This window comes from Synchiropus splendidus, chromosome 8 (assembly GCF_027744825.2).
Source record: "Synchiropus splendidus isolate RoL2022-P1 chromosome 8, RoL_Sspl_1.0, whole genome shotgun sequence".
NCBI classification, from domain to species: Eukaryota; Metazoa; Chordata; class Actinopteri; order Syngnathiformes; family Callionymidae; genus Synchiropus; species Synchiropus splendidus.
Genome location: NC_071341.1, coordinates 15619390 through 15636365, shown reverse-complemented (window position 1 = coordinate 15636365; position 16976 = coordinate 15619390). Strand labels below are relative to the sequence as shown.

At 44.1% G+C, this 16976-nt stretch overlaps 1 protein-coding gene across 2 annotated transcripts in view; it reads right to left on the bottom strand.

The window, feature by feature from the left end:
* The window catches only part of frem2b (FRAS1 related extracellular matrix 2b), an 89737-nt gene that overhangs the window by 10233 nt on the left and 62528 nt on the right, over nucleotides 1–16976 (bottom strand). Inside the window, exons 7-17 of one of the 2 annotated variants that reach the window (XM_053872278.1) lie at nucleotides 7538–7687; nucleotides 6763–6972; nucleotides 6497–6694; nucleotides 6252–6416; nucleotides 5251–5433; nucleotides 5052–5182; nucleotides 4815–4970; nucleotides 4429–4732; nucleotides 4049–4180; nucleotides 3225–3556; nucleotides 991–1300 (exon numbers count right to left, since the gene is read on the bottom strand). In XM_053872278.1, the coding sequence (XP_053728253.1) occupies nucleotides 1271–1300; nucleotides 3225–3556; nucleotides 4049–4180; nucleotides 4429–4732; nucleotides 4815–4970; nucleotides 5052–5182; nucleotides 5251–5433; nucleotides 6252–6416; nucleotides 6497–6694; nucleotides 6763–6972; nucleotides 7538–7687 (1991 nt within the window). In that variant the 3' untranslated portion in view covers nucleotides 991–1270. Of the gene's footprint in view, nucleotides 1–990; nucleotides 1301–3224; nucleotides 3557–4048; nucleotides 4181–4428; nucleotides 4733–4814; nucleotides 4971–5051; nucleotides 5183–5250; nucleotides 5434–6251; nucleotides 6417–6496; nucleotides 6695–6762; nucleotides 6973–7537; nucleotides 7688–16976 lie in introns of those variants that run through there. The other variant, XM_053872277.1, reaches the window with a different exon arrangement.

Sequence of the window (16976 nt, the reverse complement as noted above, 5' to 3'; positions counted from 1 at the left end):
ATGATGCATAACAGATGGATGGATAAAGGTGAATGACTGACTTGAGGATGGATGCTGTCGATGAGGTATAACAGGTGGTGGACTGATGAATGGGAGCAGAAATATGGCTGGTTGGTGGTGTGGCTTTATGGAAAGCATGTGAAGGAAGAAGAATGGATGGCAGGATGGACTGATCTAGGAAGGAAGGGATGCATGATAGGTTGTTTGGATGGATGGATTAGACATGGAAGGACAGATGGATGGTTAGAGGCGTGGTTTTAAGGAAGGCTTTATTAGTAGCACAGATGATTGTGGCGAGAGATGGTTGGATGGAAGTTAAGATGGGTGGCCACAGGAGTGGTTTCATGGAAAGGATGTGAAGAAGGACGATAGATGGATGGCTGGATGGATAGATCAAGGATTGAGAGATGAATGCTGGGTGATGGATGAGTCATGGAAGCATGATTGGTAAAAGGATCGACAGACTGTTGAGGTAGTGAGTGGGTTGGAGGGGGGAATGGATGAGTGCATGGCGTATAATGAATGACTGGGATGAATGCTTGATAGAGGGATGATAAGGCGCAGGATATAGATGAATTGAAAGATGGAGGGATGGTTGGATGAATGACAGATGAATGGATGGAGAGATGGACCATGAGGGAGAGAATGGTAAGGGTGAAGGGTTGGTGATAGAATATAGCTATGCAGGGATGGATGGAGCACTGTACTATACACGGGTGCCATGGTTACAGGTGAGCGTGTTTCAGGTCTCACTCTGATCCACAGCTCGGGTGTCGACGTGGCTGCAGAGGTGAACCAGGATGATTAATTCAGGAGAAGAAGAAAGCAGCAGCTCCTTCACTCCCACGACTTCAGGCGGCACCGCAGACGGGCCGGTGATACCTGTGAAGCGCTTGGTTATTAAATGAACTCCAGCGCCGGAGGGTTTAATGAATCCTCCTCAGTCAGGGGGAACCGGGGTCCTGAGTTCTCCTTCTCTTCCTGAACACTCTCCGATAATTAACACCACGGCAACGAGCGGGAATCACAAGCGGCCAGGAATGTGTGTGAAGTCGGAGGCTGGTGTGTAAACCAGTGCCGAGTGGCTGCTGGTTATTGACTCACCTTCCACAAGACAAACGACTCCTTCTAGCAGAGTTGAAGGAAAACAGCTAAATCACTGATGTCGCAGTCCAGACGGCTTCACTGAGCTCATCTGCTGCAGACTGAAGCAGCCAAATGTTGTTCTGACTTTCTCCACATTCACAGCTCCTGCACTCAGCTGAGACCCTCAGCCTTTCTTTACACCAACCATCAATCCCTAAATGAAAGTTTAAAATTAAATGAAGGGAAATGAAAAATATGTTCATATTTTTTTACATATTTTATTTTTGTACATATTTCTCCAGCTGTATGAGAATTCACCAGAAAACGTCACTATAGTGTGAGCATGTCTGGCACATCAACAAGTGAGTTCTTGGAAGTTGTGGTTTGTCGTTGCCCTTCCTTTAGTACCACACCCTTTTGATTTCAGGATGCATCTAATATCTGAAAGGAAGCGTTTTATGTTTGCAAACATTCAAAAACAAATGGCTGTTTTTCCAAACCAGCAAGTGCAGAACCACTATGTTCTCGATTAGTTGGAAAGAAGTGCACTGGGCTCACTGTTGTTCCCTCCAATGATTGGTGACACCTCTGGTCATAGTGTTTTATTGTTATGGTCAAACTGCACTTACACATCATGATACGGACTGACAAAAACACACCCCCATCATGCTGGTTAGCTTGCTGTTTGCACGACAGCTGCAAGGAAAACATGGAGAGCTGAGATGTCAATTCACTTATTCTATGAGGTCGAATCTGAGGAGGAGGGAAAATAATTGGCACAATATGTCTTACCGGGCCGATATTGCTGCTTTTATGGTGCTATAATGTAATTTTGTGACAACATCTGGGCTCTGAAACGTTAGCCTGTGCTTCCCTGCGGTTTCTACTGTTAAAATAACCACGTTGAACCATGAATGTTTCAGTTTTGTCTGTCCAGAAAACCAGGTTCTGAATTCAACAGCCTTTATTTGTGTTGCGCATCAGAGACTACAGCAAGTTGGACTTCGGGGTTTGGCACTGGTTCTCATGGACCAGGAAGTCAAAGGTTGGTGTTGTTCGAGTGTTTGTGACCTCTGACCTGTGGTTTGCCTCGCTGCCTCTCACAGATGAGTTTTTGGGGCGTCAACTGGTTGGCTGGTTAACCAGTCAAGCATACATAGTTCAAAGCGTCATGGATGCAGATCAGGATTATCTCAAGAAAGATAACTTTCAATTTCCTTGTATTTATGTTTTAATAAATTAATAATTCATTTTGAATAATTTGAATAATTTTCGTGATTTAATAGACATAATAATTAAATAATACTAATATTTTTCTCAGATTTTGTGTAGCTTAATAGCCACTTTCATGCTTTTCATGGAATAATATTGTGTTTAAAATAATAAATTGAATGAATCAGAACTTATAACATCAAACATTTTTGCCACAAGAGATATTTTTTAATTTCATTTTACTATTATTATTATTTGTAGATTTTCTTTAAAAAAAACAATTCCCTGATTCTTAAAAAAGAATTGGGATTGTTATGTTTTAAACCAAGTTTAATATTTTCTTTAGAACTAAGCATGGATTTTAAAAGGGAATAAATAAATAATATTTAACATTAAACAGATGATTAAAAACACAGACAATGCAAACCATCATTTCTCATTAATTTCTGCATAATTAAAAACTAAAAAAAAAATTTAATAAGTCATCGTAGCATTTTTTAAAAAAACCAAACAACTATGCTACTTCAATAACTGATTTAATTTGGATGGCTAATTAAACAAATATAAAAGCACTGTATTGTATATCATTCTAATTTTAATTATAATTTCCAGATTCAATTTCAGTCAGCAGTGGATATTCTGCCATTTTGGAGTGCACTCATGCTTCTCCCAAAAGCAGCTTGTTAACAATTATACTTCTGTAGCTACAAGGGTGAGAAGCTTTCAGGATATTTGTTCTTGTGTGTGAAATATTGATAATATATTAATACTTCATGGTGACTTTGCAGCAGGGTTGTCTGTTCTGAGGTCAGAGGAAAACACACATTCCTTTAACCAAGGTGGTCTCGTGTTTCCTCCCTCAGACTTAGTGTCTGAAGATGAAAGAAAGAGGTGAAAGGTGAAGCAGGTGATGGAGGGGGCCTCACCTGTCCATCAGTGCCGATGTTCCCTCCACAGTCGCTGAGCAACTCCGACATGTCGTAGTAGCTGTTGAACTCCCACAAACAAGCTTCCAGGTTGAGGTTCCGGTAGAACCGCAGGGTGTTGGCTCCCCTCAGGGTGGCGCTGTACTGGTACGGCGCAGTCTCTCCGATGACCTCAGTGTTCTTGGTGGCGTGGGTGAGGAAGCCGTAGCGAGTCTGGATCTCGGTGAAGTCCAGCAGATTGGAGCAGCGGTGGTTGCCAACACGGGTGCCGTCAGGACTCAGTGTCAGCTCGAAGTTGGAGAGCGGGCGGGTCGAAATGACGGGCAACATTCCTGATGGATGATAGAAGAGTTACCACGACTTTTATGTTTGCCACGTATAAATTCAAGCCGTCATCATGGCAAAATTAGACCAGCCAACTCCCATCAGCTCCCAGTACCGGGACCTGATGGATGAGGCTGGCGTCGTGAGATAGTTCCAGCCTTTAGGGTTGGCTGTCAAAAGCTCTCTGCAACATTAGTGCCCTATTTCTTGCAAAAGATCGATGCTAGGTACTAAATAACTGCAGCAGTCTGAAACTTGGCGCTGGAGCTGCCAAGGAGTCTCAGCTGGAACCCAGGTGAAAGTTAGCTTAGCCTCTGCTGCCCCACTTAACAGAGCAGGTGTGATCAGTACAACTTTCTTGAGCTGCACCTTTGTAGCATCCTGAGTTGCTCTTGGGGTGTCACTCTGTATGTGCTCTTGTCATGGATACATCTAGGGTGACCCGCCTGCCTCTCGCCCCAAATACTAGAAATCTATTGAGTGAGGGGACGTGATCCTACCATCCATGTGAGGCATTGTGACAGTGAGCTTTATGAGGTTGGGGTGTTCCGAGTCTTCGGCTCCTGTGTAGCGAAGTTTAGCTGAGAACGGTTCAGCGCCAACCGTGCCGGGGACCCGGGGCTGGCACATCCCTGCCACCACAGAACAGGATTTTCAGGCAAGAAAAAACACATGAATACAATTGACATTCTTTTAACTTTTAGGATTAAACAAAGACATTTTATGAGGAAGAAGAAGTTGAAAGGACGCGCACAGTCTACAGTTCCATCAAAGTTTCACTGACTGTATCGCAAATGAAAGAGGGGGTGTAATGGCAACAGTTGGCCACACGGGTATAAAAAGCATGCAAATACAAGGTCTTAAACTATTTTCTTCTCACCCTCTTCACGGCTAATGGACACGATGGGGCTGCTCAGCTCCAGACCTTCATCTCCGTTGGAGTTGACGGCTCTCGCAGCGCACTGGACTCTAGAGCCGGCCTGGAAGTAGACCGAGTCCAGAGTGATGAGCTTGGAGGACGTGAAGAACGTGTCAAAGTCGACTTCTCTCATGGGGCTGGTCACGCCGTCTCTGCCGGTGGGGGCGCTGACGAGCCAGCGGTATCTGGTCAGTGTGTTGTTGATGTTCTCGCTCACACAGATGGAGCCCGTCTTGTCGTACTCGGGGTACTTGGGGTTACAGGCCTGGAGGAGAGAGCTGAGCTTAATGAAATGGACCAGTGTGATTCTGTGTGTAAATAAAATGGAGAGTAAGTCAATCTCCTACCGTCACACAGACGATCGGGTATCCAGCCACAGGCACCAGTCGGGTGCTCCTGTCAACAACATCGTAATGCAGCAGAGAAACGACCCGCGGCACCGAAGGGAAGGTGACGTCGGCCATGCTGTTGCTCTCTTCAATATAGATTATGGCTTTGCTCATCTGTTAAGTGACAAGAAATGACAATTAAGAAGCCAAGAAGGCTGAGTAACGATGCCGGTCTGTCAGACTAAATGATCCCACCTGAGTTTCTGCCACCATGTTCTCGTCAGGCTTGAGATGCACAGTGAAGGCTTCCCTCATTTCTCTCACGCCGTCGTACAAAACCTCCACTTCCACAGAGTGCACGGTGTCGCCCTCTTTGAACACCAGCTCTGTCAAGAAAAACAAAGAAATTCGCACCAGCTTCTTTGGCGAACAGACAAAAGCAGCTCAAACGTACCCTCGGAAATGGGGTGGTAGTCTTCTCCGGAAGTGGCCGAGCCGTCCTTGGTGTGAACCCGCACCACCGAGACCTTTGACGTGTCGCCGACACGCAGCACTGGGATTATCACCACGGACACTTGGCCGCTTTCTTTTGGTTCATTTACGCTGAATTTAGTTTCACCAAACTTGATTATGGCCTCTGAAGACACAAGATTTAATGATGCAAATCATGTGAATAATAGATCACAAATGCGGCACTGAAGTCTCTAGGTGGCGCACATTACCAATTCCATCAAGAGAGCTCTAAGATGATTATGTAACCACAGATGGACCAACACCAACTAGTCTTACTCCTAGGAAAATGTGCTGCTTTTCCAATGCCACTTCAGGCCAGAACTTCCAGTAAATCCCCTGCAGCTGAGCTCATGACAATTGTGAAATTTGACGTCAGACCGACTGAAATCTTAAGTTAAAGAACAGGACAGGTGGAACAATCATAACAATCAGAACATGGTAGTAAAATATAGCTCAAACTGATGGACAAAAATTCTGCCGTGACTCTCTGTGAGGCGAGAGGAGCATTATTTACCAGGGGGACTCAAAGCCAGGGAAGTTGAGTAAAAAGTCTGGTTTAAAAGAATGTTTTTCAACCCAAATGTTTGTTTTGTTTTACTAGGCTGTCACAACAAGTGTTTTTGACACAGAGCAGTTCAAACACTTGTGACACTGAGCATTTCAAAGGCAGGCATTGTAACATAAAAACTTCCTCTCGTGTGAAAGCAGCCAACAGTCACCCTTGGTCTACACTAGCTTTGACATTGATTTAGTTCCCCAAATCAGAAAGTTAGTTATCAGAAACCGTGACGAAGGTTTTCCCCTAGAATGACACCATCAGGGAATAAGGTCTTTATCAGACCAGAGAACCTGAGCAGCTGCTCAGTTTGCCTATTGGAAGGGGCAAAACTTAAATGATATTGTTTGTGATCCAAAGCTGTAACAGTATCACGACGAACGTACTATCAGCGTCGTCTTTGATCTTGATCAGCGTTTCGTTCTGCTTCCCGACCGCGGCTCCGAACGGCGACAAACTTTTTGGACTTCCCAAGACAAGTCGCAGCTCCTCATTTTCCTCGTGCTCCGTGTCATCAACCAGTATCAGAACACAAGGCTTTTCAATCTCGCCTGAAGGGGGAAAAATAATTAATATCAGACAGACCTTTCATCCAGAGCTCACAAAGTGAAACACTTTAATAAGTAAGAACCTGGAAGGAACGTGATGATAGAGGCGTCTGTGTTGGGCCTCTCGACGAAGTCCATCATGACCTGTGCCGTGCCTTGCCTGCTGTAACAGCGGACAGTCGACCTGTGGCTGATGTCACCGCTTCGATATACCATAGCCGAGACCTGGCCGGAGTTCTCACTGCCGATGTGCACGGGGTGCCGGAACTGCATCTTGGGTACTTGAAAAAGACATCAACACTGTGAGTCCCACAAACCTGCTGATGAACCCCCGACGTTTGGTCCTCACAATCCGACAGCGAGTCGTTGATGACGATGAGCGCCTTGTTGGGCTCTCCCAGGATCCCGTTCATGGGCATTTGGAGCAGCAGCTGAAACATCTCTGGTCCCTCCAGCACCGGCTGGCCCAGGTCATCCAGGATGTTCACTCGAAACGTCTGCATGGTCACCCCCGGTGCAAAGTCCAGATTCCGGCTGATGCCGACATAATCCACGCCAGCTGTCCCACAACACAGAGGCATTCAGGTTTAAGACAGAAGCGAATGATCTCGCACGTCACGCCATGATTTGTTCATGTCCATCAGCAGGCCAGATGAAAGGACGCTCGTCCGTCTCAGTGTCACTATGCACCAACAGTTGCAATATGTTGAGTGAATGGAAGAGCACAGCCAGAAGTTGATTCCACCCTGCGCACGCGCCGGTCTTTCATTTGACATTCTTGGAAGAGATGAGGAATTCACAGCCAGCCATTTGCCCGCAGGCTTCTCTCGTGCACTTGTGACCCAGATATGCGAGGGTTTGAAGCTGGTTGTGATTCCCTCTTGCTATTAATCAGTTTGGTTTGCATGCATGCGAGCGCCCAGGGGTGGAAGTCAGTCGGCAGATGTCCACAATGGAAGACATTCTTGAAGCTCTGTCTTCACTCCAGACAAGGGCCCAGCGTGGCTTCCGCCACCTAAAGCCTTGTTTACATTCCTCGGGTCAGCAACAACATGTCCCCGGAAAACAAAGAGCGACAGGGTGACGACTTGATCTATTGTTGCCTGCTATGTTTGGACACGTACCCTCGGCCGAGACGGGATCTGTCTTCCTGGAGCGGACTGTGACCGTTGCTCCTTTGGCGAGGTCACTCCCGGTCCTCCACACCTGCACCTCCACAAACGCGTCGCTCTCGTCCACATGGTAATGTGTGTTGCCAAAGTAGAACACAGGCACTGGGAAAAAAACAGAGGGGAGAGATAAAGTACGTAAGGACACAGGAGGATGTGATGGGTAATAATTGTTTTGCAGTTTCACAGCAGGATGTTTGAACACCTGATGTAATTGCTCAGTTGAATCTCTAATAGCAGGAATCCTTGCTCTAATTACAGGAGAAATTAAGGCAGTGTTTTCACCGCTGTAATTGTAACATGGAAACACACTTTCCCAGTTCCTGGGGCCGTGTTTGGAGGGGATTTTGACATCTGCACATATGAAGAGTCGAGCAGATGAGGATGATGCTGACGGGTGTGAGAGGCAGGCAGGAGGCCTGACAGGAGGTCCGGGGGATGGAGCGCTCCATGAGCCAGCCCGGGCCTGCCTCACTGCAATTACGGTTTCTAGGATTCCACTGTCGCCAAACTCACCCACCGTGATCCGTTTTAACCCATTCACACGTCTCCTTCTCAGAGATCCCACTCTGGTGATGTAAGTAATGCATCAAACAAACTGAAATAGTGTGTCAGTAATGTCTGAAATGCCCAAATGCACACACAAAACGAAAGGGATTTGGAGAATTTGTGCGGCTAGCTGCCTAGTGGTCAAGCTACCCTTGTCTGGGCTACAAAGTCATCATGGCGGATCGTATCAAGACACAAGACATCATTCTTGCTGAGATATACAATAATATCCACAGTCTGTTGTGCACAACTAAAATATTGTTTCATCTGTGTACACACTTATCTTTCATGTGAGTGGCGCATGTAATATTTGGAATCTACTGTGTCAACTTGAAGGAAAAAACTGTTTGTAGGCTCAATCCAGCGTATTAACTGAGTGGCAGTATTAAGGCAAACAGCTACATACGAAGAAGACAAATGTAGAAGAAAGTGTTGAACAAAGATAAGATTTCAATCGCGTACTTTCGATAAAAAAAAGGTAATGTTGCAAGTTTAAAAGTTAAACGTAATTTTACAACCAAGTGAGTATCAATCTTTCAGCTCTCACAAATTACCAATATAATGTGAAAACATTTGGCATTTCCGAGCCTTTCATGATCCACGCCAAGAGCTGGTCAGAAAAGAATGTTTCGAAGTTTCGTCAACATTTGTCCGTCAGTTGGCAAAATATCTCAGGAAGATATTTCAATGAAACTTCCAGGAAATGACAATGATGGGACGAGGAACAGGTGATCTGAATTAGCATTTGGATCCCACAGATTTGGTACAACCATCTTGCCCACCTTGAAGTGGGACCTTGCTCAGTTTTTGCTGGGCTTGGGGAACGCTACCGCCCCCCTGCTGTCCCATATCCCTCCTTTGAATTAGATTTTTAATTGTATGATGGATCGGTTGTGAGCTGCTTGCAAGCCAGGCCCGAGGTCCAAACGTAGCTTTAATGCGACTTAGATGAAATGAGTGAACGTGCTGACTGAGGCAACCGACTCATCGCGAGTCGAGCCAACAGATTTACAGACACTCATCCGCTCTGAATTGAGTGCTTCTGCCAAACAAGTTAACGACAGAGAAATGTTATCATGTTTCATCTGCTGGCTTTTATACTGATGATGCTCACGCCCATAAAACACAGAAACATAACACTCCGTCCAGCTAAAAAAACATCTGCGACTAAGTGAAGAATAAATTCAACAGCTCTGAGCAGATCAGTGGTTACCATGACGATAATACCTTGCTGCTTCTTGTGTGACATTAAGCAGTAAAATGTAAATAATTTACAAACGGCTGGGAGCGATGACCACATTGAACGAATTCCAATACACAAATGTGTGACGTGAATTATTGAAGCTTGGAAAATAGATAGTACGGCACAAACTGTACGTCTGCCAGCCACTGACTGATCACAATGAAAGCATTTTAGAAACTATTATTATTCACCCATCTTCGTGGCGAGAGGGACGACGTCTTGTTTTCTCCCCTGCTTATTATTAGCAAGATAAGACATGTTTGGAAAGTAGTCTTTCAAGTCCAAGCCTGGAAGTTTGTGGTTGAGGGGCCAATCCACACGAAGGCAGTAATAATGTTCCCCTGTAGAGCAAGTGAAGGGAGAAGAAAGTTTTATGCGCCTCCTGAGAGCTCTGCCAGGACAATAAGTGCTGCATCAAGAGGGAGGCAGCTGCCAGAGTCGCTTCCCATTGAGAAACCAAACAATGATTTTGGCAGCGAGCACCGGGTCGCCAACATGACGAGTAATCAGATCTACAAGCTGGAGGTCGGCAGCCGGGATCTCCGGGCCTGTCGGGCAGGGACAGTAATCAGATAAGGTTGCACAGCAGACACAAAGTGAGCTTCAAAGAGTTCACGCTCTGTTAAATGAAAGGTGAACCTGCCGACGCTTCAGTCGGGCCAGACCGAGACAGCAGCTGAAGCCACACGACCAGCGGAACACGGGCGGGATTTGGATCTCATACCCAGGTGTAGCAAGCGTAAATACACCTTCCAAATTGGACAAAACTACAAAGAAGATGGTTGTTTCTCAAAAGCAAGTGGGAGTGCATCAGAGTGTGGCCGGTACAAAGCTGTCCTTCTGGCACACATCACTATCGAGTCACTGAAATATAATACAGAGTGTGTCACACAATATCTCAAATTTGTGGTACATTAAACACAGTTTAGACAAATGCATAACTGCTGCCATCTCCTTGATCCTGTCTGACCTCACACAACAAGACGAAAGCCCAGATGGCACACCACTCCTGGTCTGACCACTGGCAGCTGTGCTAGTTGGACATCTCCGTCTCATCCAGTACTGACGGGAATTTGTATTTCAACAATGCCACCTGAAGGAGTGCCTCACCATGGCATGACCCTAAACCCAACCTTTTCTAACAGTCAGTACCATGAAGCAGTATCTCTGCATCAGGAAATGCCATGGAGAGAACACGGTTAGCTGACTCACCCAGGGACACATAAGTCCTCCCTTAACTTTCCTGCCAAGGGCCAGTTAACAAGTGATTATTTGGAGTGGTGTCCCTCAAGGTTACGTCCTGGGTCCTCTAATCTAGCACTTTTTTATTCCACCAGATTTCTCAGAATTAGGTTTGTTCTGCAAACTTTGACCCAACAAAGACGGGAAACAGCTCCACGATGACCACCAGTCTGGGACTCCTCTTCTTCGGCTGCAGTGTAAATATTCCAAAATAAAAATCCCTGTGTGGACCGTGAACCGTTACCTCGCCCACCCCCCACTGGCAGCATTGTTTACTGGAAGTGGATCTGTAAAGCTCTCTGATGTGCATGAAAACTTTTGTCTACAAACAAACCCCTTTTTTACCCAATTAGTTCTGCTACAACCATTTTGAAGATACTTCTGGTTCGCTTCCACACTACTGACTCCAGCTCTGAAGAGACTGCCAAGCAAAACCAGAACACTGATGTCTCTCAGTTTGGACTGGCTCGGGTGCAAAGGAAAGCAAAGTTTGTCGGTGTGAGACGATGAATGAAGACGATCCAAAGTTTCCCAACAAAGTGCCATTAACTTGAAAACTTCATTTGCCTTCCACATAGACAGACGGAAACTAGTCTCAGACATACACAAACTATTAAAGAACACATCCATATGCTAATTTCTCCGGTTGATGAGCAACTTCGAATATAAACAGCGACACTGGTTCTCACACGTGTGAGACTCGGGAATCTCTAAGGAGAGTGTTGGACTTCGCCTGACTGCTTGATTTCACTTGAACTTCGCATGACATTCCCATAGCGCTAAGTGGCTTCTCTAATGGTGAGATTCAGTCGAGCTCTTCACCCACAACTTTCTCTCCCGCAGAAAATTCATATTGAATGTTGAGTGGTCAAAAATGCGCGTGAGATGAAGTCAGATGAATTCTGAACCTTTAAAGGTGAATGTGTGGGGATGAAACCTTGTGGACATCTGTTTGTATGCGAAGTAAGGAGGAATCCAGGTGAGAGATAATCACATGGTTCCTACAGGATGCAGACGTCTTTAAACAAGGTTGTAATCTCACATTCACGACCTCAGCAAAATTTACAGGAGAGTGACACGAGTCAGGGGAAGCACATGTCAAGTCCTGCTCCGCAGGAATCCTCTCGCCTTCCACACCATCAAAACATCTCCCCGGATGCAGAGTCAATATTAAACAGCAATTAGCTCTGCAAGAGAAGACACGTCTCCCCATCTCAGGTGGAAGCCAGAGTGGAAGGATGTGACCACTTAGTGCTGCGAAAAACAGCAGGGCTTTCTGGGGAAGAGGGCTGCCCATGCATGCCTAACGCTCCGGCTGCTGCAGAGGCTCTCGCACTGAGAGTGTTGCGGTGGAGGTCATTAAAGAACTGAATACAAGAAACTGTTCTTAATAGAGGTGCTTCAAACAATCAGTCCAAAAGAGATTAGAAATATCCATAATCTCGCCTGCCCTGGGTCTGTCCTGGGACCTCCTCCAAAACACCTCACTAGGGAGGCGATCACTGTCAACCATCCTTTACGCACTAATCTTGCATTAAGATACTTGAACCCGCTGCTTCCTGATGGGAACCATCATTTCCAGCGAGTCTCGTCCGGGCCACAAACTATTCCCGTGTGCACTGAGCATTTGAGCATAATAAATTGGTTGGAACAAAACGTTATAGAATAATAAGAGAGTTGCAACACAGAAATAGGTTTGGTAATCTAATAAAACATGCTTTGTGAATACAGAGCCAAATAAATTACAATAAATAAATAAAGTTTCAAATCTGAAAAATTAAAAACAATTCTTAATTATTTTTTATTTTAATTTCTGTATTGGGAATTTGTCTTCGAAAATTAATAAAGTATTTATCTATCTAGCTATCTGTAAATTGTAATTCCTTTTTCCATCCCTTTTCTGTCTTCTCACTGAAAACTAGTAGTCGAATATGTGCCCATGAATGTCAGGGAAAACACAGACTTTTTCACAAAACCTTTGGTGAACCAATCCAAATCCAAAAATACCTTTTGGATTTCATTTCCTCATTACATTTCTTCTGATAATTTCACAGAGCTTTGAGAAAATGTCATGTAAAAAGCCATTGGTAGAACCAATGGAGAGGATTCTGTTGCTTCTAAGCTTGGCAAGGCTAAATAATACTGAATAAGCACAGCAGAACCATGCAGCTCCTTCACAGTTCTGTTTATAGACGATGACAGAAGACAGGAGAGTGAATATTTGAGAGAGTTATTGAGGAAGAAAATTAACATTTTGGAGAGGCATCAAAGCTCAAGGTGGGATTTGGTTAAATGGAGACATAATGACATTAAACAAACATCATCAACGATTGTAGAAGAGGACAAGAACATTCTTCCTCCGGGTGAGTCACCGACTCACTTTCCCGCAGTTCTAAAAAAAAAAACTTAAAAAAAAGTCGATTTAATTCCAAACAAAGCTGATTTTAATTGCATCGTCCCTGCAGGTGACGGCGGGCTAATTATTGAAATAAATGTTTTGGGTGGAGGTAAAAAAAAAATGTATCTGCAGACTTGCTTGTGGATGCAAAGCGAGACTTGGCTCATTTGAATACAAAGCTTATTAACATTCTTCATGCAAACCACTGCAAATTGCTTGATTAAAATCAGACACTTGGCAGACAGTACCACAGCCTTCGGAGTGTGTGCGAATGTGTGTGTGAATGTGTGTGTGTGTCCTCTTAAATGCACACTGCACCTGCATGGTGAATATTGGTGTGACCTCCAGTTTCATCACCTCCTTGGCAACTGTGACGCGAGTGTGTGCTGACTTATATTTTTGCTGATGCCACTTGTGAGGTGCTGGAGGTGGTGCATGCAAGAGACCCCAGCACAGACCCTCCCAGGTGGACACAGGTGCAGCACCAGCACCAGCTCCAGCAGAGTCGACAGAGAGCGATGCAGTGCTCCTGTTCATCCCTTACACATTCATCCTCCACGGCCAGAAATACGGCTAATATATAACCAATGTCTGGATTGTGAGGCCGCCTCTCATCTGAGAGTCACCTTGCTTTACTACCTATCTGTTAAACAAACTTAAATAGCAGCATTGGAACTTTTGTGAGAGCAAGTGCTTTCAACTCACCATTTGAAAACAGTGTTTACCAAACTTCTTCAGATCTTTGGGCCCCTCACCTGATAATAAAGTCACGCCAACAGCCAAATATCGCAAACAAAGCTTGAGGCAGGATCATGCATTTTCTTGCTATCAGATGAATCCAAACACCAGTTTATTCAAGAGATATTTATACACAAGATACATGATAATAACCAATATGATAGAATGTATCTATGAATGGAACAGAAATATCTATATTTTAATAAAAAATAACATCAAGGGACACTTTTTCTTTTTAAAATCGTCCACAATCAATATTCCCAGAAGGCACGATACTAGATGAGAAGCTTGGTATGAACCCAAAAACATATTTGAAAGTGTTAATATAATGAACAAAAAATGCCTTTTATTTAAGATAAGATACGACTGTTTGTTGTAAAAAAAATCCCTATTTTAGTTTTACAAGAGTATTTTTTGTTAAAACTAATTTTAGTAATTCCAAGTCCAGATCTGCTCACAGCTGTCAGCAACACAGCAATCCAACAGAGAATCAGAACCATAACTGTTGCTTTATAGTTCCCATCTCCAGTCTTCAGTTATTGATTTGTAAAGTGTCTATTGCGACCACATTCTTCTCCTCAAATTGATGCCTCCATAAATATTTAACAAAGCAATAAAGGCAGCCACCAGCACAGATTTCTGCATGTCATTATCTTGTTTTTATTTATCAGCAGTGTTTCATTATCGCCTCCTTCAGAGCGGATAGACAATTTGACAGCATCTTATTCCTGTTTATTCACTGGAAACTGGGAATTAATTCACCTCCACTGATCGACCAAATTACATATGAGATGGGTCACGGAGCGAGTGACTCATGTCAACAAGTCCAGTTGGTAGGAATTTAAAGCCGTAGATGACGCAGAGTCGCGTCCCTTTTCGGTGAAACAAGTGGAAATTACAAACGTGAGAACAAAGAAACACTTCTCCCACAACAATACTGTGAAGAGGCAAGATCTTGTTTGTCACTCTGACGTTCCAACAAAGCCGGCAGCGATGAAAACATGATTGCAGATAAAGCAGGAATAAACACAACGTTAGCGCTGTCAGTCTGAGTGAAGCTAATCCCGTGACGCTTTGTCGACTCCTCCGCTGCGCCGTGTGATAATACAGCGAGGCGCTCAAGCACAGACGCCCACATATTGATTTAGAACAAAGAAATCTGCTTATCACCTGTTATTTGAAAGCTATTACCGTTGAATCACTTTACTGCCTCGCAGTTCTGATCGCTTTCATGACTGCCAGTGTGTTTTTAATTGTTTAAATTGTGATCCGTTTCTCTGTAAGTTCCATTAAAACGTTCAGGAATTTTGGAAGAGGAGGACATCAACAAGGTCACGACCAAAGAGGGAAGAAGACAAGCAATTCCAAGGTCGTGATTTTGTCAAGATGTGATGAATCAAACAAAACTTTCAGGGGATCAAAACGGAAGGAAAACAACATACAGTATAGTTAAAGACAAAGGACTTCAAGGGACCCAGATGTCCAGAGGTCTGGAACACTGCAAGACCAAGTCTGATGAGACAAGTAGGATTTATGAAGCGAATTCTGAAAGGATTCAGCAAGGTCATCTATTAGCTTTAGTGAAAACTGAACCTCAACTACAATAACAGTAGAAATGGGCAAAAAAAAACTACATGTTATTGATTAAATAAATAATATGAACTAAACCAGAGTAACATCACATAGCTCACGTGAAGTTAAAAACTAGGACAAGCTGAAAACATTTGGGTCAAGGCCAAGAGTAGTTCAAAACATTTCAGGTCAGTTCCAAGGGGAAAAAAAAGAAGTACGAGATCTTGATACCAAGAAGAGTCAAGAATCAAAGTAGAGATCAAAGTTAGGGAGTCAAAAGCAAGACCACATCAAGACCAGAATCCAGTCCCTTAAGAGTTCAACCAGTCTTGACCAAAACATGACTGGGTCAGAAGAGACAACAAATAGGCTTAGCCACAGAACCGTAAGGGTTATAGGGGGAAGAAAAACTAAAATGTTGGATCCATATCGTGGGTCCAGAGCCAATATTTATTTTTTTTAAATAAATCAAGAACTGAAATGAATTCTTTGGATCACACTAGTACAATACTTCAGTTTAGTAGTTCAGTTGTTGTATGCTCTTGGTTCTGGTCTTGAGTCTGTCTCAGGTTACATGTAGATGGTCTCGACTACAAAGCTAACAGGACCAAATAAATTCAGGTTTAATATTTGTAAAAGGTATAGCTTTCACAGAATTAAAACCAAAAACACTAAGAGTCAAAAGCAAGAGTCCAACACTACATGGTTTGTAGTGAAAAAAGAGGGTCCAATAACCACCCAGAGCTCAAGGTTGAACCCAGACCCATCGAGAAGATTGATATGATACAGGATTTGCAAAGGACCTGCCTATTAGGGGTTAAAGATTGAAGTAGATTTCAGCAGAAAATTAAAAATCCATTGAGTACAAAATGTTGAGGACTCAAGAAACCGTTGAAGACAAGGATTTTATAGGAGTTATATACCCAACAAATGCTGTGCAGAACCCCACAACATGGATTATTTAGGGTGTAGAAAGAGAAAACACCCGACTGCAGGCGAGTTGGCGTAAACTCATCTTTGTTCCTAACAGGTTCAACGCCGACTGTTGTGAGTCCAATTAAAAAGCTGTACGTCTCAGCAGCAGCTCGGAGTCAATACCCAGGAGCAAGGCGGGTCAAAAGGTCTGCACAGCTTCAGCTCAGGTTGCTGCTGCAGCAGGAAAACATTCCAATCACGTAAGCCCCTCCCTCTTTAAACAGGTTAGATGATTGCCTGTGTGCGGAACAGGAGCCGAGACAGACGAGAAGGTGCCCACTATTTCCACTGTTTGTTGTCACAATGCATTCCTGAGAGGAGTTAGGAAATATTTGAGCAGGTCGTGTAATCAAACGCTCAGAGGCGTCGTGTGCGACCACTGTGTCTTTACAATGTTGACACAAAGTTGGCAGGTTAAAGGTTGAAAACGATATGCGACAAAATGCTACATAAGAATCCCAGACTGTATTCATTCTGTCTTTCCTGGACTCAGGTATCTGCGGCTGCATCCAACCTTCTTATCTTCACCCTCTTCAGCCAGACCCCTCAAGCGTTTGAACTTATCTTTTGTGTCGCAACGCTGAGCAAATGAAACGGCAACACACGATCGCGCATAAATCTCAGCTTTGTCTTGTCAGTGTGCACGGCAGCTTCTTCCTTTTAATCATGATTTTTGC